We start from the raw sequence: 25,884 nt of genomic DNA, 5'->3' as shown, positions 1-25,884 counted from the left end.
AGACAGGGTACCTATTTATATAGATGAATTTCTTATGTAAGAATTAATACAAATGTCCAAAACATTTGAGATCTTGGTAAGGTGACTTATTTGCAAGAAGTTATAAAATCTGGACATAAGTGCAAGAAAATGGAATTAAGTTTCTAGTCTATGCCAGGCCCAATCTGAGGTAACTTACACTCTAAAAAAGAAAATGAAACCAGCAGAAAGAGATCTAAATATAAAACAGAAAAGTCACAGGAAAAAAAAAAAAGAAAAGAAAAGCCTGAAGCAACTTGAGAGAAAAAAGGCAAAGACCTGGGAGGAGAGAAAAAGAATATCCTGAAAGGTTTCTTGACATATTTAGAAACTAAGACAGAAGAGAACAGGATTACGAATAAACTCTTTGTTTCTATTTAAGTGAATACGGTAAAGTTAAGAAAACTGAAAAGAAGTATAATGAAGAATCTTGGTTGGCTGAAATAAAGACTACTTTTGAAAGGTTGGAACAACTCTAAGACATAAAATACCAGTTGAGGTGTTTGTATTAATTCAAGAAACATCAGAGAGCCAAGAAAGAGCTTTGAGCAAAGAAAAAATCTGCTCAGAACCAGGCTTTTAGAAAAAGTAAATCTACTACCAATATGTAAAAATGATTTGGAATAGGGAAAAGGAGAAAACTAGCTCTACTCTGAAAGCTAAATGGGCCACTTAGAAAGCAATTGAAGTAACGTTTAATTTTGTTCTGGCTAGGGGTATGTCAAGAAGATAACAGTCAAATTTACCTGTTGCTGTGCAAACTTCCATATTATATTGTAAGTCCCTTGAAAATAATAACAATTTCTACTTTGGGTAATTCTTTCAATATCTATGCTCTCAGCCTCTGTTCTCAATAAATACTAAAACTAATAACACAACTGCAACATGAATCTATAAAAGTCATAGAAACACACAGACTTTTAGATGCAAGTAATTCAGTGGCTTTCAATTTTCACTTTTTATTGAAGAAACTCTCTTCAATGTAATTCTGATGCTAACTACCCAGAGTTAATGCAGACTTCATAGTTGAGAGCACAAAACTCCACAAGTCTCCCTTACTTCAGACACCAAAAACAAGCTCTGGGGTTCCAAAGCCACATGCACTTGTGACCAAGTGGCTACAAATTCAGGGGTTCCCACTATCCCCTCAGGTTTCCCCTCCATCAGGTATGCCATCCCACTGTAACAACTCAGAGTATTCAGAAAAGCACATATAATTAGTCTTATTAGAAAAGATACAAATCCAAACCAGCCAATGAAGAGATGCAAAGGGCTAGGTCTGGAAGGGTCCCAAACTTGAAACTTCTGTGCCCTCAGGAAGCATCACCCACCTGGCACATCAATGTGGATCACCAACCAGGACGCTCACCTGAGCTTCAGTGTCCAGAGTTTTTACTGCAATTTCCTTACAAGGTTTATGATTGATTGGATGATTGACCATCTCCTGAAACTAAATCTCCAGTCCCTTTCCTACTTCCTGGAGGAGCTGATACCATGACTCAAAGCCCCAACCATCTAATAAAAGGGCCATTCTTTCGGGAACAGCCAGCCCCCATGCTGGGTATACTTAAACTGAGGTACAGTCCCAGGAGCCCACCGTGAATTAGAAAGATGCTCCTATCACTACGGAAATTCCAAGGATTTAGAGGCTCCCTCCTAGGAAACAGGGGCAAAGACCAGTCAAATTCTTTATTATTCAATACCCTCTTTTAATGGAAAATCTTATCTTAAAAAGAAAAAAAAAAACAGTATGCAAAGCAAATCCAAGTGGAATTGCTGTGAAGAGTCACATAGCCCTACATCATGGACCCCAAACCCTCTGAAGCCCAAGAAGACTGAGTCATCCTGAACGATATCCTCCAGTTTAACATTTACTTCTTAGAAAAGGAAAGCAAGTTATTGCTTTGATCTGATAGTACATTTAAATAATTAATTTATCATCCTACTGACTGGTAGTCAAGCAGCCTTTTTTAAAAGAACACATTTAAATCTTAAAACCTATCACCTTATTTAAAAATGTAATAGCTATGCTTATTAAAACTCAACATTAAAAAGTCAACAGTTAAAAGAAATGGCAGGCTTGTGTCTGATCGAATATAAATTGCCTATTATCTTATTTAAAGACCATCTTACAGTTTCTGAACTAAGTCACACCCAGGAATGATATAGTCATTAGCAGATATTATGCTGGACACTCATGAACTACCTTGTTATTTTCCGATACATTAACAGAATCAGTATCAGACTCAAACATACATATACAGATCAGAAATGCAACCTATTTCAGAACTCTAAAACTGTTCACATTATTTACTGATAGTGCTCAAGATCAACAGCAGTAGCACAATTCTTCTCAGTTATAAAACAAATATTTTTTTAAACCAGAAGAATATTAACTACCAGTAGCAATTCTACATGGTTTCATGACCAGCAAATGAAGTCAAAACTATTTTCTAAAGCAAAACATTTAAATCATTTCTTCAATTAAAAAAGTAATTTAAAAAAATAAAATAAAATTTATTCTAAATAAATAAGTAAGACAAAAATCGGGTTTGTGGGCAAAGGGAAAGTCACAACAAAAATAATACAGACTTGCTTCTAAAGAATTCAAAGCTTCTTCATTATCTCATTTTACCCTCAGATTATCCTTATACTAATACATTTGCCTAGCAATATCCAGAAACTAACACACACAGCTTCATTTGAATTTAATAGTCTCGATATATTGGAGAACTTTTTCTTTTGATAAGCAGCTTCTTTTGATTTTTCTCAAAATTTATGACTGTCAAAGATTTGGGAAGGTGAGAAATGCTGAAGGATGATTACCCATCATGTTCTGGCCACAGGAAAATGACTGTAAATCCATCAGCTTGGAGATGATCATCAAAAATGACCAATGGAGAAAAGCAAGTCTTAAATTACCTGCTTTTTAAGATTATGGGAATCAGCTTTTCAAAATGTTTCATCTAATTCCCTATCCCTCCCGACCACTGGAAATTCTATCTACTACAAAAAAAAAAAAGAAAAAGCAATCTAAGGTTCTATAACCAGAAAGGGAAGTAGATGTCGGAGGAACAGCATGGAAGCATCTCAGAGAAGAGCACAAAATAGAAATGAAAACCTAAAAGCAACAGAAAAGAATAGCTTACAGGAAAGGTAAAATAGGAACAGAAGAAAGAATGAGTACAATTTCTCAACCCAGTAAACAGCTGACCTTTAACATAGCTGTACTCTGAATTTTCACATTTCTCTCCTGAGTGTGTTTTGATAGTAACTGATTCTACCCCTTAGAATCTGAAGTCTCCAAAGGCAACGCAACTATTTCTAATGTTTTTTATAAGAGGAGCTAAAATGTATGCAGTGTTCTAAGTACTTTACATACAACAGCTTCTTAAAACAACCCTAACAATGACTAATGAGAGAAGGGGATGTCACGCCAGAGGATCCACACCTGAAAAAGCAGTAGCATAAAACCAACAAGGAGTGAAATATGCCTTGAGGAAAGTAGTGAAGGTGAGACTGACAAGGTAAAAACAAGCCAAATGCTAAAAGTTCAAATTTCTGTGAAAGCTGTAGATTCACTGAAATATTATAATCGAAGGAGCCATATGATTACATTTACATTTTAGAAATATCATTATCAGCCACCTGGAAAATGACTGGGGACAGACTGGAGGCAGGGACAGTTAGAGGCTGGTGTACTAATCTAAGAGAGCAGTGATCTTAACCCGCCCTAGCAGGGGCAAGAATAGAAAGGAGGGAAGGCATGAATGGAGGGATAGATGAACAAATTCAAGAAAAATAAGGAAGATAAAGCATACAGAATACAGTAATACCAGAATCCTTGAGGGCGTATTCAGTGTGCCTAGCACACAGAAGACAGTACATATTTGCTATTTAGAATGTAGACAATTACAACAACAGAAGTCAAGAATGACCCCCAAGTCTGGACATATGTATGTGACTAAGTAAATGAGGAACTAGTCATCAAAACAGAGGAAAAGAATACTAGAGAAGAAAAGTTTGAATATGATTTTGAACATGCTAAATTTAAGATATCTGAAGCATATTCAACTCCAGTAAAGAATCAGAATGTCATGTGTTTTTATAAGTATTCTTCATAGCAACTCAATGAGGTAAATATTTTTATCTCTGTTTACAAAGGTGGAAAGTGAACTCACAGGTGTTCTATAATTGCCCAACTCCATATTTTGCCCACTTACTTAACAGCAAATGCTGCAGCTGAAATTTTAACTCAAAGCTCAAAGTCTTTCCATCACCCCATATTGCAGGAGAATAATGAGACTTTAACATTTATGAAGATTAATCTTGCTGTGGTTTATGATACTGACTGGACTAAGCAAAACAAACAAACAAAAAAACATGTCCAAGTCTAAAGGATCAAAACTAGTTCAGAATAACTGACCAGGAATGCAAATGTACTATTATAAAAACAAAGACTTGATGATTTAGCAGAGACAGGGTAATGATTCAAAAATGCCTCTTGGGTTTCACATCAAGATAACTACAACATTATAAAATTAAAATAAAGAAGAACCAGATTGGGAAAAATGAGTTCTGTTTTTTGATAGATTGACTTTTAGGTGATAACAGAATACCAAATAGAAATACAAGCCTGGAGATCTAGAACAATATCAATAATTCATTATTTGATAAATACTTATTGAGTGCATACAATGTACCAGGCACTATCCCCAAGGTACTAGGGATGGAAATGAAAAGTTCTCCTTTGGAGTTTATATTCCACAGAAGAGTCACATCAATCAATCAATGTCAGGTAGCTGAACAGTACAAAGAAAAACAAAATGGAAAAAGGAAACAGTGAGAAGGTAAAGATGGACTTTTTCTACTGAAAGTAATTAGGTTAAGACTCTCTTAGAAACTGATGTGAACAGTACTGAATGATGTGATGGACAGCAAGACCTTCAAACACCTGAAGAGAGAATATCCCAGGCAAAGATAACAGCACAATATTAATACAGAGGGAGGAATGAACTCGGAGTGTTCAAACTGAAGAGGCTTAGAATGAGAGAGTGTTTGGAGATCATAATCAAATCAGAGACACAGAAAGGGGCAAGACTGTGCATCACAACAAAGAATTTGCATTTCCCTGTATGTGAGATGGGAAGTTACTGGAGGGTGCTAAGCAGGTAAGTGACATTATCTGACATTTTTCAAAGATCACTCACCTTTGTAGATGAGAACTGATTATAGGGGGGGCAAGAGTGGTAGCAAAGAACCTACTAGAAGGCTCTTGCCACAATCTATGGTAAAGTGAGGTAAGGAGAAGTGATGAGATTCTGGATGTATTTTTAAAGTAGAGCCAAAAGATCTTGCTGATTGAATAGGCGTGGAGTGTGAAGAAGAATCAACGATGACTCCTAAACATTAGAGATGAATGACAGGAATACCAATGGTGCCATCTACTGAAACAGGTAATGATAAAAGAATGTGAAATTTTGGGGAGAGAAACCAAGAACTATTATTATTTCTATATTCCATATTAAAGATAAGGAAACTGAGGCACAGAGTATCTAAGCAACTAGACCAAAGTCACAATGCTGGTAAGCAGCAAACCTGGAAAATGAATCTAGGAAGCGTAGCTTCAGAGTCTGAATTCTTAACACTAAGTTATATTGCCTCCTAAGACTCCAAGGAAAAAAAATCTCAAAGAAGTTCTAGATCTTAACTCCAGGCTCAGTTCAACATTTAGAAGTCACAAAAAGAAGCAAAAACAAAGAAACAAAACTAAAAAAGAGCTAAGTAGAATGTCAGAAAGTTTGGTGAACTGGAAACCAAGTGAATAAAGTATATCAAAGAGGAATGCTAAGAGATCGACAAAGAAATGGACTAGGAATTGACTGATGTATTTGGCAAGATGGAAGTCACTAGGGACTTTGAAATAAAAGCTTGATGGAATGAGTTCTCTTTATAATTCAAGAGTAGAACTTAGAAAGAAATATAACATCCAAAATGAGATTCATTTGTTCAATAAATACTTACTGAATGTTTATTAGTGCCAGACACTGCTCTACATGCTGGGGAAAAGCCAAACAAAAATCCCTGTCCTCATGGAGCTCACATTCTAATAACGTGTTTAGGCATTTCTTAAAGAGAAAAGCTATTGCCAGTATTTTGCTTCCTCAGATGAAATGTTATATTACATAAATCAGTTCATGAATTTCTGATTCACTGTTTCAGCTTATGAATAAGGTTGAAGATAATTTTGAAGTACAAATGTATAATAATGTTAAGTGATAATTATATCCAATGAGTTAGTGGGAGTATTTTAATATCACTGACATACTGATGGACAAAGAAAGAAGAAATATTGTTAAATTGTTAAATGTATTCTACATACTATATTCTACATGCTACATTAATTTTAAAAATTAACATGGGAGTCTACCGGACTCTGCCACGAATTATTTACTGGGAGTCTCTGAGGGGTCTTCTTAGATAATCTCTCATGATATTGTGACACATGGATCGTAAGGAGAGAATTGACCCAAATACCAAAACCTGACTAACTTTAAAAAGTAAACTTTTCTGGAGCAAAACAATGTACCTACACTCAAAAAACTTACTATCTAGCAGGCTCAACTGACACATTTTCAATTTAACAAATATTTATAAAGCACCTACTACGTAGCAACCAGTAAAATAAGAAGCAAAGCACAGATTATAACTATCTTTAATGCTAAATAATTTGGTAAAGACAAAATGTACTGCAGGAATTTTGAAAAGAGTGGAGATTAGGGTGAGCTAGAGCAGTGGTTCTCGACTGGGAGCTATTTTGTGCCCCAGAGGACATTTAGCAATATCTGGAAACCTTTTACATTATGATTGGGGGTTAGGGGTACCACTGGTATCTAGTGGGTAGATGTCAGGGATGCAGCTAAACGCCTTACATTGCACAGGATAGACCCCCTCCCCACCCCCACAACAAATACATTTATCTAGTCCAAACTGTCAATAGTGTTGTTATAGAAAAACCTTAGGCTAGAATAATCAGGAAATGATTCAGGTATTACAAGTTGGTTTCTGAGTTGGTCTTTAATCATGAGGACATGTAGAAAGGTAGAAGAAATAGAAGCAAAAGCATAAAGGCAAGAAGGAGCCTGCTTTAAACTGGGTGTTGTGGGTACTGAGAAAGGTTTTGACATCAAAAAATTGATCTGAATCCAATGGAAATGTGCGTTCAAAAAGTCAGTAGGATATAAAAGTGATTGGGTAGTTAGAAGCTAGATTATATGTAGTCATGGAAACAGAAGAAGCAGGTATTAAGAAATTGTGTTATTTTAAGCATTTGCCCTAGAAATTAATGTAATAAGTTGTAAAATTGCTTGAGAGCAGTAGTCATGTCTTATTTGTAACTCTTATCATTTACATCATTGAGCAGTGTCCTGTAAATAGTGTGTGCTAAGTGCTTATTAAGTTAAATGCAATTTTCTGATAATTTTTAAATATTTTTGGTGACTCTAAAGTTCCATCCACTGTTAGTATTCAGGACAGTCATTTAAACTTGAACACAAAAAAGCTACCATTGAGTAGGTGCCTACTATATATAAAGGCACTGGAGTAGACCCTCTACACATATTATTTAATTTAACCACGTACAAAATGTGTTTTCCACTCTTTAAAGATGAGGATACAGGGACGCAAAGAGTGTAAATAACATGCCCATGGTTTTACTCAGCGAAGAAGTGGCAAACTCTTTTCTAGTCTTAACCCAAAACTCCGAGTTTCAGGGATATGCTGTAAAGAAGAGTTTAAAAAAACAAAAAATGCAAAATCCAATACCCACCTCACCCAATTAAAATATACAAAGCAACCCCATTTAAGACTGTGCTTTTATTTCATTACTATAGTAATTAGTAAATCCTGCCTAGAGGGATTTGGACCTGGTATTTGGCTTTTCATTCCACACCTGTGTACCAAGGTAGTTCCTTACTTCCTAACTGCATTCAAATTACTCCTAAATTCTCTCCTCGGAAACTCAAACTCTTGTAATTATTACCCTTAGGCCAGAAAAAGATAAACAAAAGCTAACCTGTTGAATTGGTTTGATTAGTACCTAATACCAATGATTCAGAAAACCAAAAAAAAAAAAAGCATTTCAAACTAGCATTTTCAGATTCAAGGTCCGCGTCCACACTTCGGAAAGCACAGAGACCTAAAGAAAGCAGCCTAGTAGTGGCTCAGGTCCTCAATTCGGTTTCAGTTGTTGCCAAGAATTCCATTTTCATCTCTCCCAACATTTTTGAACGTCTACCCTTAAAGAACAGCTCTCTCCTCCCATTACGGTTACAAAAAAAAGGTTCTCAAATCCTTTTAAAAGAACCTAACCTAAAACATACTTCTAGTTCCAGACGCTTAACATTTGTTCTGGACCTCTGTCCCCGGAAACGCTTATGATAGGGCTTATAATTGAAGCCTAGCTCAGATACTCCTCAGCCCTCTGCTCGGTTCTTCCAGACGCACTGTCCCAGCACCAGATGCTCCACCAGTTGTTCCTCCGAGGCTCTCTACAGTAACCCTTTAAGCAGTTTTTTTCCAAACCCAGCTCAAGGCCCATTTCGCAGGCTCTCCGAGTCCCAGTTCTCTCAGAGGATGCGCCAAGCCCGCAACCTCCTCCAAATTCTCAAGGAAGGAGCCTAAGGAAAGGGGAAGAGCTTGGCCCTGGCCCGGGGGTCCAGAACGAACGCAGAAAGTGAGCAGAGCGTGCTTGCAGTCCGGAGGCGGGTGGGCAGCGAGCGGCAAGAGCACTTACCAACATCTTGATCGAAGGGATTGGTGGCAAAGAGAGGCATCTCCACTGCGTGCCGAGGTGTCCGCAGGGACTCCCCCTCAACACCACGGGAGTCAGGATGCGACGAAAGAAAGAAGACTCCTCGGGCAAAAACAGCAACAGACACAGACTCTCCAGGGTAAGCAACAGCCCCTGGTCTCGCAGACCCCCTGCAACCGCGGCAGCCGCTGCGACGGCGGCGGCAACAGCGAAGAAGTCGAAAAGGCCCCCCTGCGTGGAGCCTGTCGGGAATCTGGGCGACCTCGGCTCTGCCTGACCAGAATCTTCCCAGAACTTGACCCGCCAAAATAGGTCCAACCAAAGGGCCCCCTCTGTCCGACTCATCTTTTGATTAGTCATACCGGAGAGTGGCAGTAATGACTGTGTCTTCTGCATTTGCTTTGGCCAACAGTCTCCGGAGGACGGGGTCCTCCAGGCGCACCGAAGCCGACTAGGACCCCAGGAGTGAATCAGAGACTGAGGAGAAAGAAAAAGGGTCGCGTTTGGGATGAGCAAGACTCCCTTGTACCCTTACGTTGGCTGTCTTAATTTTGAAGTCCATATGGAAAGGGAATGGAAACGCCTTCATATGGGGGCATTTAAGTAAAAAGACCATGCGTTTCATTTGCTGTTTGGGGCCACAAGTAACTTGCTTAGATGGAGTCATGTGAGCTGAGCGATTGGCTCGGATCCCTACAGAGGGGAGTGTCAGGGAGCGCGGCTCCCTCCGAGAGGGCTGAGGTAACGCTGGCACCTTCCCGAAAGTCCCTGAACGCTCAGCTTCAGACTCTGTCGAAAGCACTCCTACCTAGTTGGGCGGGCGTTGGTTAGTGCTGACTAACTGTGCAGTCACTAAGCAGTTGTGCTGACTGGAAAATAAGTTTCACAGCCCAAGAATGTCCCTCTAAACCGAGCAAAAAAAGCAAAACTGAAAAAGATGGAGCTAGAAATTGATTAGCGATTCCCAGGCAATTAAAATGTATCTTCAGTAATTTTCTAAGTGTATTTAACACATTAAAAATTTTCCTCTATATCATGTAGAAATAAATTTTAAGGAGCATCTACTAGATTTTGCGTCCCACTTGGGACAAACCTAGAGCATCTTGCACGTGAACTGAAATTATGTAAATTATATCCAAATTATAATATTACCAAAAGTAGCACGTAAACAAGTATTTACAACATGTCAATAACAGGAAGTATCGTGGTATACAAAAAATACAAAAATCTATTAAAGATGAAGTACTTTTTCTAAAAGGGAAAAATGCAAATTAGAGTAGCATTTAAATGCATTTTTTGCCATTTAGACAAAGAAAGAATGGGGAATGTGCGAATCGTACACTCAAGCTTCTGAAGTGTACATTAATATAGTCTTCCTAAAGGAGATATTTGCAAGTATGTAACAAAAGCTTTTAAAATGTGAACACCTTTGAATCCCTTAATTCTACTTTTTGGAGTTTATCCTAAAGACATTTTTTAAGAAAGTGAACAAACCTATTCATGGTGACATTGTTTATCACATCAAAACATTCAAAACATTGTTAACCACGAAAATGTCCAACATTAAGAGATTGGACAAATTACTCCACCGTTTGGTGCCTCAATTTCCTCATCTGTAAAAATAATAGGGTGATGAGGATCAAATAAATTAACAAGCAAAACCCTTAGGTGTCTAGCATATAGTAAGCACTAAATAAGTGTACGCAATCGTTATAATTAATATCAGTCAAGTAAATTACAGTACACACGATGTATAAACTCCACAGCTATTAAAGATAATATAGATCTATATTTACATAGACATCTAAATACTTAAGTTTTTAAAAGTAGGTTACAAAACCATGTAGAATTACAAAATACCCCAGATTTTTAAAGTCTGAAAGGAAATACATAAGACTATTATGACTTGCTTCTCTGAGTGATAAGATTTCTCATAGTTTTTTGTTCTTTACGCTTTTTATGTTTTCCAAGTATTTTAACGATGAGCCTATATTTCCTTCTGTTTCTTAACATTTTGAGAAGCCAGTACGAAAAGCTTGCTTGTGTTTCATTATGGCAAGTATAAAATTCTCCCAGAACATCACTATTGATATGTGAACAAGAGCAATCTCTCTCAAAAACCTGTTCTTGATTACTGGGCTGACAAGATCAGGTAATGACTTGTCCACTTCAAGTTTCTGAGCAGAGTCTGGGGCAAATTATCATAATCACCCTGTATGAGAGCCAAATGTTTATAAAAATGCATTTGGATGTGTTTTGTGGTCCAGTAATGAGACTGAATTATTCTGTTGCCATCAATACCTATTGATCTAACTGTCTAACCCTTGATAGTCGATATATGAGCATTAGGAATATGTAAGGAATAACAACTATTAGTCCTGATAACATTATGTATTCTAACCTAGAAAACTGATTTTAGCTATTTGGGGCCTTTATGATAAATATGTTATAAATAATAAACATTTTTATAAATAATAAAACTTTTAACATTATTGTTATGTTTAACATAAAAGCTGAATATAAAAAGTGAACTGGGTTTGTATTTTGAGGTTAGCTTTTGTTATCATCCCTAAAAACATTGCAATTTAGTATTACCATCGTTTTTAAAACATTGTAGAGCCTGTATATCAATTTCACATTAAAATGTTTCAGTAATATGTGTTTACTAAATTCTATGGTTAATTTTAAAATGTTAAATCCCTTCTTTTGGTCTGATTTTGAAAATTCTCCTACGTTAAAAGAATGATAGCAACATGCTAATGGAGTTACTCCAAGAAAAATCTGTAATTTTAAGGTTTAGGAAAAAAATACTAGGAAGATTATTACCACAACTTTGGTCCACACCCTCATCATCTCTTAGATGAATTATTACATTTGCCTCCTACTATGTTTTTCTCCTTTCCTATTGTTATAGACTAAATTGTGTCCTTCTCCCCCCCCAACCCCCCCAATTCATATGTTGAAGCCCTAACCTTCAATATGATGGTGTTTGGAGAGGGGCCTTTGGCAGATAGATAAGTAATTAGTTTTGGAAGAGATCATGAGAGGGGGTCCTCATAATGGGATTAGTGCCCTCATAAGAAGAAACATCAGGGAACTAACTCTCTTCTCTCATCTTCTCTCCTCTCCCTCTCCACTTTTTTCTCCTCCCCTTTCCTCTCCTCCGATTATGTCATTTCTCAAAATGTTCACATGGTTCTTCAGTCACTCATTAATTCAATACATATTTATTAACACCTTATATGTGCCAGGTACCATTCTATATGCTGGAAACATCATAGTGATAAAAGCTCTAAATGAGATAGCCTTTTTGGGGGGTATAGCCTATGGGAAATACAGTCATTAAATAAATAATTAATTGGATAATTACAAGTGTGCAGATTAGTCTCCTGCCTTCAGAATCAAATCCTAATTCTTCAGTATTACATCCTTACTGAACTGGCCCCTGGGTACGTCATCTCCTCCGTCTTTCTTCATACTCTCTAATTTAGTTTTTCCGATGCCCCCATACTTTCCATGTCTTCAAACAAGCAACTCTTTTTGCCTTTCCTGCTCTGATTCTATACCTCTCTAAACTCCACTCAGATTTCATTTTTCAAAAGCTTTTCCTGATTCAGTAACTGACCAGTAACAGTCATAATAAATAATTGTTAATTATTGATTATTGGTCACCTCTATTATAGCACTTAATGGTATTATATTTGTTATATTATGTAGTATTATATTTTACTACATGAAGACCACCTGAATTTAGTGTCTTAGGGCAACAATAATCATTTCTTTGCTTACAAATGGAAATGTGGTCAGAGCTCCACAGGCACAGCTTGCCTCTCTTCCACACAGTGTTGGCAGGGGTGGCTCAAAGGCTAGGATGACTACACCTGGGGCTGCAGTCTTCTGAAAGCTTACACACTTATGTGTCTGGCAATTGATGCTGGCAGTTGGCTAGGTCATTTGGGTTGTCAGCCAAACAACTACATGAGCCCTCCAATGTGTCTGCTTGGTTCCTCGCAGCATATTGTACTGAGAATTTCAAGACATAGGAAGAGGAAACTGCCACTTTCTAAAGACCCGAACTAGTAAATGGGCACAGTATCATTTCAGTCATAGTCTATTGGACAAGCAGTCACAGTGTCTACACTCAAGAGGAGAAAAAGTAAAATCCATCTCTTGATGGAAGGAATATTAAAGAATTTGGGGCACTATGTGAAAGCTATTACAATATTGTGACTTTCAGTCTGTGAGTAATTTATCTCTATATTTCTGGGCTTTCCACAGTAGATGTTCCATAAGTGTTTGTTAAATGTAGTAAATAAATAAAATGTGTCGATTAAAATGTCATACTTTCATTACCAGCCACAAGGCAGTAATAGTATCTGGACTTATCCTTGCTCCATAACCAAAATAGAACACTGGACAAAATATATGAAACAATCTTAAACATGGGACAACAGACTGTGATCCTAAGGAGAAAGGAAACATGCAATGAGCCCCATGATTGCTGAATCTATCTACCCAAAGTCATTTTCTGAACTGTACCACAGGAAGGTGAAACCTAAAAAGAACCAGCAGGTCTTATTACATAAATATATAAAAATCAGAATTTGGAGGAGCTCCAGAAATCTAAACAAGAGTCCCCTTTAGACTATGGCTAAATGCTAATCAAGTCATGGGTATGGTAAAGCTCTACAAGTCTGGGTAAAGAACTTTGAGGGAAAGGGCTATTACCATGGAACCAAACTCTGAAAAATCCTAAGAATTCATACAAGTCCAGGAATCATTTGAGTTTTCAAAGCCAGAGGAAGGATACCTAATTAAATACATTAGGTATTTAGTAAATACCCCCCAAAGGGTAATGTTTTAGTAGTGGGAAATAACCTGAGAAAACTACTCTAGATCTGCTCAAAAAAAAATTAAAAAGTTACTCTTGAAAGGATCAAGATGGATAACACATAACGTATACGAAGGGCCAAAGTATGAAAATCAAAAGCAATAATCCCTTCCCCATCGATTAAAAAAAAAAAAACACTTGAAGATGTAAAATTCTACAACAGCTAGACTCTGGTGAAAAGTTACTGGACACGAAGGGCCAGGAAAATCTGACCGATAACCAGTAGGGCAATCAGTCCATAGAAACAGACCCAGAAATAAAAGAGATATTTCAGCTAACTCATAAGAGCTATTGTAACTAGTGTCAATCTGTTCAAGGACTTTACACACAGATGGACATAATTAGGAGAGAAATAAAAGATATCAAAAAGAAGCAAATGGAAATTCTAGAGATGAAAACATAATATCTAAAACAAAGTTTTCACTAAATAGGATTAACAGGGTTAGATAATTGCAGAAGATGAATAAACCTAAAGATATAACAATGGGATGTATACAAACTGAAGCACATAGAAGGAAAAAATTGAAATTAACAGAACCTCAGTGACCTATAGGAAAATGTAAAGCAGTGTAACATATGTGTAGAGTTTTGTAGGAAGTGAAAAAAGAGTAAAAATATTTTTAAATACCCAAATTTTCCCAAATTTTATGAAAACTATATTCCCACAGATTTGAGACTATAAGTGATCCCTAACCATAATTAACAACAACAATAAAAAGACATCAAGGCACAACATGATCAAACTGCCGAAAATCACTGATCAAGACAAAATCTTAAAAGCATTAAAAAAACAAATAGACATTATACACAGGAATAAAAATAAGAATTGGAGTAAACTTATCAAACTACGCAAGATTTTTTTTTTTTTTAAAGACAGAACAGTCCTTTTAAGGTCCCGAACTTAAAAAATTGTCAATTTAGAACATTCTACCAGCAAAAATATCTTTCAAAAATGAAGGTGGAATAAAGAACTGCATACAAAAAAGAAATTACCGGAAGACCTGCATATTGAGAAATGTTAAAACATATGAACAAAAGTAAATTCTTCAGGCAAAAGGCATATGGTATCTAAGATATGAATTCACATAGTCATAAAGAGCATCAGAATAATCATGTATTTCTACTCATTTTTAAATTTCTTTGAAAACAAAGAAATTTAAAAATGAGTAGAAATACATATATTAGCTGTATATTAGGAGATTGATAACATAAGTAGAAGTAAAATATAAGAAAACAATTGCACAAAAGACAGAAGGAATAGAATAGAAATGTAGCATTGGAAGAGTTCTTACATTATATGTAAAGTGGTATAAATATTATTTGAAAGTAGACTGATAACTTAAAAATGCATACTGTAAGCCCTAGAACAATAACCCCTCAAAAGAAAAACAAAGGGGTATAAGTAGACAAAGGTGGAAATAAATGAAAATTTAAAAATTCCAATAATTCAAAAGAAGGCAGTAAAAGAGGATAAAAAGAATAAAAAAGAATTAGTGGGATAAATAGAAAACAAATAGATGATAAGTTTAAATTCAACCATATTACTGACTACATTGAAGATGAAGGATTTAAACATTACAATGAAAATAGATTGTTAAACTGGATTTTTAAAAAGACGAGCCAACCATATTATATGTATTGGAAACTTGTTTTAAAAAAATAAAGACAAAGATAGGTTAAAAGTAAAAGGATGGAAAAAAGATATACTTTGAAAACACTAAACAAAGCCCCTGGCTATATTAGTTATCAGACAAATAAACTAAAAAACAAGAAACTTCCCAGGGACAATGAATGACATTTCATAGGAAAAAAGGGTTGATTCACTAAGAAGAGATAATAATATTAAATGTGTATCAATGTAATAACAGAACTTAAAACAAAAAAAGCAAAACTTATGGAACTGACGTAGAAATAGATACACCTATAGTTTTGTTGGCTGTTTTAACACTCTCAGGTAACGATAGTACAAATAGAAAATGATTAATTACATAGGAGACTCGAAAAATACTATCAACCAACTTGACCTAACTGACATTTATGACTGCCCACTCAAATACCACAGATAAACATTTTATCAAGTGGACACAGAACATCAACAAAGATAAACAACAGACTGGGCCTTTAAGCAACTCAATAAATTTAAAGGGTAAAATCATACAAATTTTGTTCCTTTACTAAAACAGAATTAACATAGAAAGATAACGAATGTATATGGAAAATTCCAACTTATGTAAAGATTAAACAATTAAGTTCTAAATACTGTGTCAAAGAAAATTAAAATACTTTGAATTGGATGAAAGTGAAAACATCAAAATTTGTGAGATGCAATTAAAGTGATACTTAGAAGAATACTTCAAGCATTAGATATTAGAAAAGAAAGATCTAACATCAATGAACTAAGCTTCTATTTTAAGAAGATAGAAAAAGAATTCAAATAAGTAGAAAAAAGAAATAATAAAAATAATATCAGAAATCAATGAAATAAAACACAAATAGAGAAAATAACACCAAAATTTAATCCTTTTAAAAGATTAATAAAATTGATAAAACTCTACCTAGATCAAAAGATAAAGAGACAACACACCAATTACCAGCATCAGGAATGAAAGAAGCAATATGAGTATAGATCTTGTAATTAAAATATTAAAGGAACCAAATGATATTAAATTAAAACATTCATAAGAGAATATTCTTTTTAAAGACTTTATGCCAACATAGGTGAAATGGGAAAAAAAAAAATCCTTGAAAGATACAAATGACTACAACCCAGTCAAAGAAAAACAGAAAACCTGAAAAAAAAATATCAATAATGAATTAAATTTTTAGTTTAAAACACTCCACAAAAATTTCCAGGCCCATGAGCTCAATAATTAATTCTATCGAATTTGTAAGGAAAGAAAAATATCAAATCTATACAAAATCTTTCAGAAAATAGATCAGGAGGGAAAAGTTTACTACTTATTTTATGAGATCAGTTACCTTGATAACAAAATCAAACAAAGACATTATAGGAAAACTTCAAACAATATCCCTCATTAACATAAATATAATAATCCTTTAAAAATAGAAATTTACAGCAATATATAAAGAATAATACATCATGACCAAGTACACTGTATCCCAGGAATTCAAAGTTACTTTAGCGTTTGAAATCAATCAACACAGTTTAGCAAATTAACAGAATGTAAGGGAAAAACCCTATCACAATCTCAATAAGTGCAAGAAAATACTTAACGAAATTCAAAAGCCTTTGTGATAAAAACTCTTATCGAACTAAGAATAAACATTTCTCAACCCGACAAAGGACATCTTCAAAAAACTTAGAGCTAACATCATATCCAACGGTGAAAGAAAATGGTGTTTCTCTTTATGATAAACAGCAACACAAGAATGCCCGTTTTTACCCTATTCAATATTATAATGGTGGTCTTAGTGCTAAAGTCAAGAAAAAAATTTTTTAAGTAGGCTTTGGACTTTGCCTTTGTTCAAGGTGGAGTAACAGAGACTGGATTTATCCTCCTGCCTCAAACAGCTGAAAAAGTGGACAAGATATATAAACAGTTCTCATGATACTGGAAATCAGGCAATGAAAGACAACGATCCCTTAAAGATGGGATGCAGTTAAAGTGAGCCTTATGATTGCCTGGATAGATTTTCCAGGCCATGACATAGAGTGCCAAGTCTCCTTGAAATGAAGAAACAGAGCTGAGAGGCTAGAGGGGCCAAGGATGTTAGGGTTTGTAGGGCAGAGTACTGGAGACATGCTGGAACACAAAAATACCTGACAAGATATACAGTGACTGACATTAAATCAAAATTACCAGGCTATCTACAAGAAACCTACTTTAAATATAAGACTATATCATGATATATAAAGATCTATCATGCTATCAATAATTAAAATAAATCTGGAATAGCTATGTTAATATCAAAGTAGGCTTCGATATTCTTCAGATCAAAGACTATTACCAGAGGTACAGAATGCCACTTTCTAATGAAAAGGAGGTCAAATAATCTAGAGAACATGACAACCTATATGGTTTTGCATAGAATAACAGAACTTTAAAGAAAATGGAATAAAAACGGATAAAACTTTAAGGACAAATCAACAACTCCATGATTATTTCAGCTCTCCTGTCTCAATGGTGACAGAACAAGTATACAGAAAATCAGTAAGGCTGTAGAAGACTTGAACAATACTATCAACCAACTTGACTTAATTGAAATGGATAGAACACTACATCCAATGAAAGTTGAATATATGTTCTTTTTTAAGTGCACGTGACATATTTAAGAAGATAGATAATATTCTAAGTCATAAAACAAATCTCAATAAATTTGAAAGGATTCAAGTCACACAAAGTATATTCTCTGACTACACTGAAATTATATTAAAAATAAATGCAGGATATTGAAAAGTCCCCAAATATTTTGAAACAAATAACATATTTCTAAATAACCCATTGATTAAAGGAAAAATAAAAATGGAAATTAGAAGGTATTTGCATGGGATGACAAAAACAGAAAAAAATCAAAATTTTTGGGAAGCAGTTAAAGCAGTATTCAGAGGGATATTTATAACATGATATAGCATATATACCAGAAAAGAAGAAAGTTCTCACATCCATTATCTCAGCTTTCATTTTAAGAACCTAGTAAAAATAGCAAATGAAACCCATAGTAAGCTGAAGATAAGAAATAATAAACATCAGAGAGGAAAGTGATGAAAAAGAAAACAGCAAAAACAATATGGAAAATAAAACTAAAAGCTATTTTTTGAGGAGATAAATAAAATTGATAAAACCATAGACTGATGAGAAAAAAACAAGATACAAATAACCAATTTCAAGAATGAGAGAAATGATATCACTACAGATGCTACAGATATTTAAAAGATAATACAGGAATATTATCATTACTTTGTACCTATCATTTGCATAACTTAATGCAAATGGCAAATTCCTTCAAAGGCACAAACTATTAAAGCTCACAAAAGAAATAGTTGACCTAAATAGCTCTATTTCTATTAAAGAAATGTAATTTCTTGTTAAAAACCTTCAACAAATTGAACTTCAGGTCAAATGGGTTCTTCTGGGATTATAAAGGGGTATGAAAAAATTGGGGGTAGGGGCAGTCTATAGGCTATCTTCATTATTCTGATAGTGGTGATAGTTTCATGGCTATATCTAGCTATACATATATATGTCAATACTTATCAAATTGTACAATTTAAATATGTACAGATTATTATGTATCAGTTATATCTCAATAAAGCTGTTAAAAATTTCACCAGAAATTATATTTGCAACAATTTATAGTTTTGATGAAAAATCTTAAACGACCACTTAAAAATATGAGTGAAGGTAAAAATGTTTGAAAACCACAGCCTCAGCCCATTCTACAACAAGCAGATTATCCCACTACCCAAGCCTCTCTTAAGAGATAATTCTGGAACAGCTGCTTCTTCTGACTAACGTGTTTAACATCTTCTTTTGAACAAGTTGGACCAATCTGTATAATGCCAGGGTTTATAAAAAAACCCTTTTGACAACAAATGATAGTTTTATAATAAATGTAAATTCCTTTGATTTATTACAGCTCAATTCATGACTTCTACTTTTGTCCCTTTCCTATTATAATGATCATATATTTTCTTTAACCTAATAACTGCCAAAGACTGGGTAACTGGATTAGCAACACTCACCATCTGGTCGGTGTTTATGGTAATTCCACTGACACAGTTTGCAGCTGGTATATGGTGAAGGATCTTTTTGAAAATGAAGACCTCACCAAAGAATCTGCTCCCCCCTAGCATTTGCCATTCAAAGACTTTTCAGAGGCTTTTGTGCATATTAAAATAAGCCACAGATTTTCAAAATAGATGACACCAATTTTGAAGGTGGTTCAAAGTTTCTGGGCACAATGAAAAATATATGTACTTACTGTAGGAAAATTCACATGAAGAGAAAAGCCATCTTCATTCTCAAGTTCCCTGTACCATATCTGTGTCTATAGAGAAAATATTCCCAAGAGGAGCATTTAAAATATTACTTCTTATGTTGTGTTTACTCTAACATAATTAGTGTTTGTAATTATGTATGTGTATATTTTGTTTCATTTTCATTATCATTTTTGTAAGGTTTGAAATGGTTCTTCGGGAACAAAGCCCTTATTTATAATAATACATCTTTACATCAGAAGGATTTACTTACAAAGATTTGACTTTCAACTGTTAGCCTAGAACCAAATTTGTATGATTGATTCTGTTTAAGAGGAGATTCTGGATAAGCTCTAGATAACGACATCACTCTGCCTCTGTTTTCACATCAATAAGAAATTAATTCCAATATTCCTTCCAAACCACTGTGCTCAATTTATCAATTTCTAGATTAATACCTCTGTGTTTAGAGGTTTATCACTCTTCATGTTTCAGTTCTTATTCTTTCTTTGTATTTGCCTGTAATTGTACTTTCATTACTTCTGATGCTTTTCACAAGTAACCTCCTGAATCTACCACCTTTCTTCTCTTGTATTCTTACTGTGATACCTACAAATAGAAAAACTGGTTAAAATTAATTTTTTCTCTCTTAATGACATCACTTCCTGTTATCCTATTGAAATAACTACACCAAGCCTCATCAAGTTTTATCACCATATGCTAAAAATATGCATTACAGACCATTAACATCACTACGCAAGTCACTAACCCTAACTGATTTCAAGATTTATCATAAGGCTGTGATAATCAAGATAGTATGGTACTGGTATAAAGCTATAAATAGATAAATGGAACAGAATAGACATTTTAGAAATAAATCTATACCTATATGGACACTGATTTTTGACAAAGGTACAAAAGCAATTCAGTGGAGAAAGGATAGCTCTTCAACGAATGATGCTGGAACACTTGGATATCTATATGCAAAAATATGAACTTTAACCTATATCTCACACCAGAAACAAAAATTAAATCAAAATGGATCACAGGCCTAAATGTAGAACTTTAAACTATTAATCTTCCACCCAAAAACTAGACGAAGTATTGGGTAACGTTAGGTTAAGCAAAGATTCTTGGATATGATACAGAAAACCCAATCCATGAAAGAAAAAAATTGGTAAATAAAATTTCATCAAAATTAAGACCTTCTACTCTTTGAAAAACACCTTTAAAAGAATGAAAAACAAACCACAAAGTAGGAGAAAATATTAGCTCATCATATATCTGATAAAGGACTGGTACCCAGAATAAAGTACTCTCAAAACTTAATAATAACACAATTGTACCACTAAGAAAATGGACAAGAGATTTGAACAGTCTCTGAAGCAAAGAAAAAAATACAATTGGTAAGTAAGCACATGAACAGAAGCTCAGCATCATTAGTCCTTAGGAAAATGGAAATTAAAACCACAATGAGATAGCACCATACACCTAGTAGAGCACGTAACAATTTCAAAGACTGGCCTGGATGGGAACAACTGAAACTCTCATAAAGCGCTAGTAGAGATGTAAAATGACACAACCAATTTGGAAAACATTGGCAGTTCCTTACAATATTAGACATACGCCTACCATGTGACCCAATAATTCCGCTCCTAAGTATTTACCTAAGAAGAATGAAAGCATATCTTCATAAAAACATTTGTCAACACATTTTCGGAGATGCTTTATTTATAACTGGAAGAAAATCCAAACATTTAAACATGAATGAATAACATTTTCGGTATATCTATACAATGGAATACTGCTCAGCAATAAAGGAGAGTGAATTACTGATAAACACCATAACACGGATGAATCTCTGATTCAGGACCAGCTACATAAGTTGTGGGACACTGTGCAAAGTGAAAATATGGGTCCCTTTGCTCATAAATTATTAAGATTTCAAAATAGTGACAATAGAGCATTAAACCAAGTGCCAGGCCCTTTTAAGCACAGCATCCAGAGGGATCATACAGGTCCCATGCCCATGAAGCTAGATCTCAAATAATTATCCTGAGTGAAATAAGCCAGACAGAAAAGAATACATAATGTACAATTTTATATAAAATTATTGAAAATGTGAACTAATCTGTAATGATGTAAAGCTGATCAGTGGTTGCTTAGGGCATGGGGGATGGGATAGGGTAAGAGGGAAGAATTATAAAGGAACACAGGGAAACTTTGGGGAATGATGGACATGTTCACTATTTTGATTGTGTGAAGGTTTCAGAGATGATATATATGTCAAAACTTATTAAATTGTAAACTTAAAATACATGCAGTTCACTGAATGTCCACCATACCTCAATAAAGCTCTTGAAATTGCAAAACATTGACTAACCATTGAGAAGTATTTTTTAATAACATAGCTCATGATCTCTGATATGCAATTCTTCCCCACAGACAAAAAATACTCAAGACTAAATAAAAGTAGAATACAATCTATAAATTAACTGCTAAAAATGAAAGACACATTATCAGTACTATTTTAGCTGGGGAAAAATAAGCATCCAGTATAAGTTGAAGTGGCCAGGGAAAGGCACTTGAAAGAATTGGTATTGAATGCAGCCTTGAAGAGTGAATCAGATTTATATAAACAAGAAGGAAGAGAAAATAACACTTTGGGTATGATGAAAAGATGATGAAAAGAATAGAGAGTTGGATTAGTTTTTGGACAATGAATTGACCTTAGATCATAGTACTTTGGTGATAGGTACTTATTAAGAAATAATGTTTTATTGGCTCCCCTAGGCTCGAGTTATAGTAGAGAGCTCTGAAGGCAAACTAAGTAATCAGTTTTTATTCTAACTAGAAAGACTAATCCGTAGATTGTTAAAAGATTTTTCAAGAAGTCAAACAAGGTTATATGTAAAATGCTATTCCAAACCTTCTTGCTTTCAATTAGGCTAGCTATATGAACTTTGTTTTCTCTACCTCAAAATATCTCTATCTCCATTTTCTTTATTCCTATCCAAAAAGAAGCATCTTTTCTCTTTGAAATCCGATTCCACCAACCTTTCTTTTTAATCTCTACTCTCCCACAATCAGAGGGATCTTTCTTCATAAAATAGCCTATTTTACACAAACAATCTCTTCCTATCTTATGGCATCTTCACGTCAGCAAATAAACAAAAGCCTTTTTTTAACTCTGTTGTTTCACAAGATATCTCTTTGTTCATTACCTTCTTCATGCTGAAACTGATCACCAACCTAGTTCTGGCCTTTATTACTTCTCTCCTAAACTACTACTAATCTCATTTCCTGTGTCGCCTCCTTCCAATCTATTCAAAACACTACTGCCAAATTAACTGTTGAAAAGATATTTCTTTCATATGATTTTCCTCCTCACAAGTCTTCAGAAGCTGATCACTGCTTTTTAAGTGGTTCTTTTTCCTGAAACTTTTAAGATGCAGTCAAACTGCACAATCACTCCTCCTCCAGCTCATTTGCTTTTCCTGCTCCCATGTCCATGGTGAGCCTTTAGCTTTCAATAACCTCTTGCAATCTGTCTGGAATTATATTCATTCTTCAAGTGTTCAAGCGACTTCTCACGTGAAGCCTTTTCTGAGTCCCCAAACAAGTTACACTTTCTTTTAGCTCTTTAACTTCCATGGCATTTTGCCATTCAGTTTCTCAACATATTTTACTCTGCATTTGATAATAGAATATGAATTTTGGAGTCAGGTAGAACTTCAAAATCACTACTTATTAGTTTATGACCTTGGGCAAGTTTCTTAACCTCTCCAGACATCAATTACCCCGTTTGTAAAATGTGAGTATTAGTACAAACTTGTGAAGATTGTTGTGTAGATTAAATTGGCTGAAGTGCTTGGCATATGAGAAATAGTACGTTACTAAAATATTTTGGAATACATTTATTTGTATGATTTTCTTAACAGCTGTAAGTACTGTTAGCTTCATGAAGACAAGCCCCCTTTTTCATTCATTTTGGTATCACCTATTTGTATATAGTACATAGTAAATTATTTACTTTTTAAAGTGGCAGTTCTACAAGTCTGTTAACATGCTATTTATTCTTAGATTTAAAAGTCTTTTTCAAAGTCTTATATTCAACTTTGTAAAAAACATAGCCATTGTGAAAATGAGTTACATTTCATGTCATATTCAATGTTTTAAAGAAATAATTGGAAGAGAAACTATTAACTGCAACATACAAACCCATTTGGCTACAGTAGTCGGGTTTTATGCTAAACTTATCAATAATATTGTAAATTTTACACTTTAAAATATTTATCATTCCTGATGCTTTAAAATCAACTCTAAGTAATAATTTATAAACAAAGACATGCATCCGTTTTGTGTTTAGTATGAGTTTTGACAAATGTATATATACCTGTGTAACACCACAATCAATGAATAGAACATTTACATTCCTCCAGTAGGATTCCTTTGTCTATTCTCAGACTATGCTCTCCACACACACATTCTTAGACTCAGGCAACGACTTTTCTGTTTTTTTGTTACTCTAGATTTTCCTTTCCTAGAGTTTCATGTAAATGTAATCATACACTATGTAATTTTTTATGTTTATCTCCTTTTACTCAGCATAAAATTTAGGGGATTCATTCATGTTGTATGTACAGTAGTTTGTTCCTTTTCATTGCTGAGTAATATTCCATTGTATGAATATACTACAATTTGTTTATGCATTCACATATTGATGAAGTTTGGCGTTTACTGTGACTAAAACTGCTATGAATATTTGTGTCCAAGTCTTTGTGTGGATTTGTCTTTCTCTTCTTGAGTAAATACCTAGAAATGAAATTGCTAGGTTATTTGGTAAGTGTATGTTGACCATTTTAATAAATTGCCAATTGTTTTCCAAAGTGATTTTCTCTTTAACCATGTATGAGAATGCTGACTGCTTTACATTCTGGCCAACATTTAAGGATATTAGATGTAGTAATATCTCACTGTGGGTTTAATTTGCATTTCCCTCATGACTAATAAGACTGAGCATCTTTGCATGTGCTATTGTTATTTCTATACCTTCTTTGTATGGTGTCTATTCATATCTTATACTCATTTTTAAAAATTACGTTGTTATATTACTGAGTTGTAAGGGTCCTTTATATATGGTATTCTGGATATAAGTTCCTGGTTAGATATTTGTACTGTGAATATTTTCACTTTTTAAATTGTGTTTTGGAATAACAAGTATGTCTTTACTTTTACAATTAACACTTTTTTTAGGTCATTGTATCTAAAAAATCTGCCTTTCCCAAGGTCACAAAGATTCTACTGTTTTCTTCTAGAAGTATTATAGTTTTAGCTTTTATGTTAAGGTTTATGACCCATATCAAATTAATACTTGTCTATGGTATAAGGTAAAGATCAAGGTTATTTTCTTGCCCTGTGGATATCCAGCTGTTTTAGCACCATCTGTTGAGAAGACATATCTTGGCACCTTTGTTGAAAATCAGTTGGGGTCTGAACTCTATTCTGTTTCCTTGATCTATATGTGTATCTTTATGCCTATCACACCATCCTGTAAAACTGTAGTTTTATAGCAAGGCTTGAAAACAGGTAAATCTGTGCTCCAACTTTGTTCTTCCTATGCATTTCTGTATACATTTTAGAGTTATCTTATCAAATTAAAAATATATATATTGTGCTGGGATTTAGGGAGAACCGACAATTTTAACAGTACCAAATCTTCCAATTCATGAACATGGCATAGCTATTTGTCTTTCATTTTTCTCAGCAGTGACTTATAGTTTTCAGTACATAGGTCTTACACGTTTTGTTAAATTTACCCCTATGCATTTCATGTTTTAGGAAGCTGATGAACATTATATGGTTTTATTTTCAATTTCAACTTCCAGTTATTCTTTTCAGTATGTACAAAAAGATTGATTTTTGTTACACTGACCTTGTATCCTGCCTGCAACCAACTCCCGTAGCTTTTTCGTGGATTCCTTAGGACTTTCTAATCATACAAGGTTGTCATTTGCAAATAGTTTTAATTCTTCCATTCCAATTTAAATGCCTTTTAAAAATAGTAGTTTGTGGTTTTCATTAAATTTGAACAATTTTGAGCTATTATTACTTCCCCAGGCGCGCTTCAAACCCTCTATCTCCTTCTCCCTTCTCCCTCCCCCATTGGAATGTCTTCCTCAAAATGATCTAAATTCTCTGGAGCAGGCTGGTAGTGCTGCCTGT

General features: G+C 34.5%; 1 protein-coding gene across 1 annotated transcript in view; it reads right to left on the bottom strand.

Annotated features, from left to right (window-relative positions):
* Nucleotides 1-9,037, bottom strand: part of STAM (signal transducing adaptor molecule) — a 54,305-nt gene extending 45,268 nt beyond the window's left edge. Inside the window, exon 1 of the mRNA XM_039877497.1 lies at nt 8,813-9,037. Within this exon, the coding sequence (XP_039733431.1) occupies nt 8,813-8,852 (40 nt within the window). The 5' untranslated portion in view covers nt 8,853-9,037. The remainder of the gene's footprint in view (nt 1-8,812) is intronic.
* Nucleotides 9,038-25,884: the final 16,847 nt, after the last annotated feature.

The sequence above is a fragment of the Pteropus medius genome, unplaced genomic scaffold, assembly GCF_902729225.1.
Source record: "Pteropus medius unplaced genomic scaffold, Ma_sr-lr_union100, whole genome shotgun sequence".
Classification (NCBI taxonomy): domain Eukaryota; kingdom Metazoa; phylum Chordata; class Mammalia; order Chiroptera; family Pteropodidae; genus Pteropus; species Pteropus medius.
The sequence above is the reverse complement of the archived record's forward strand: the minus strand, read 5'-3'. Positions and strand labels throughout refer to the sequence as shown.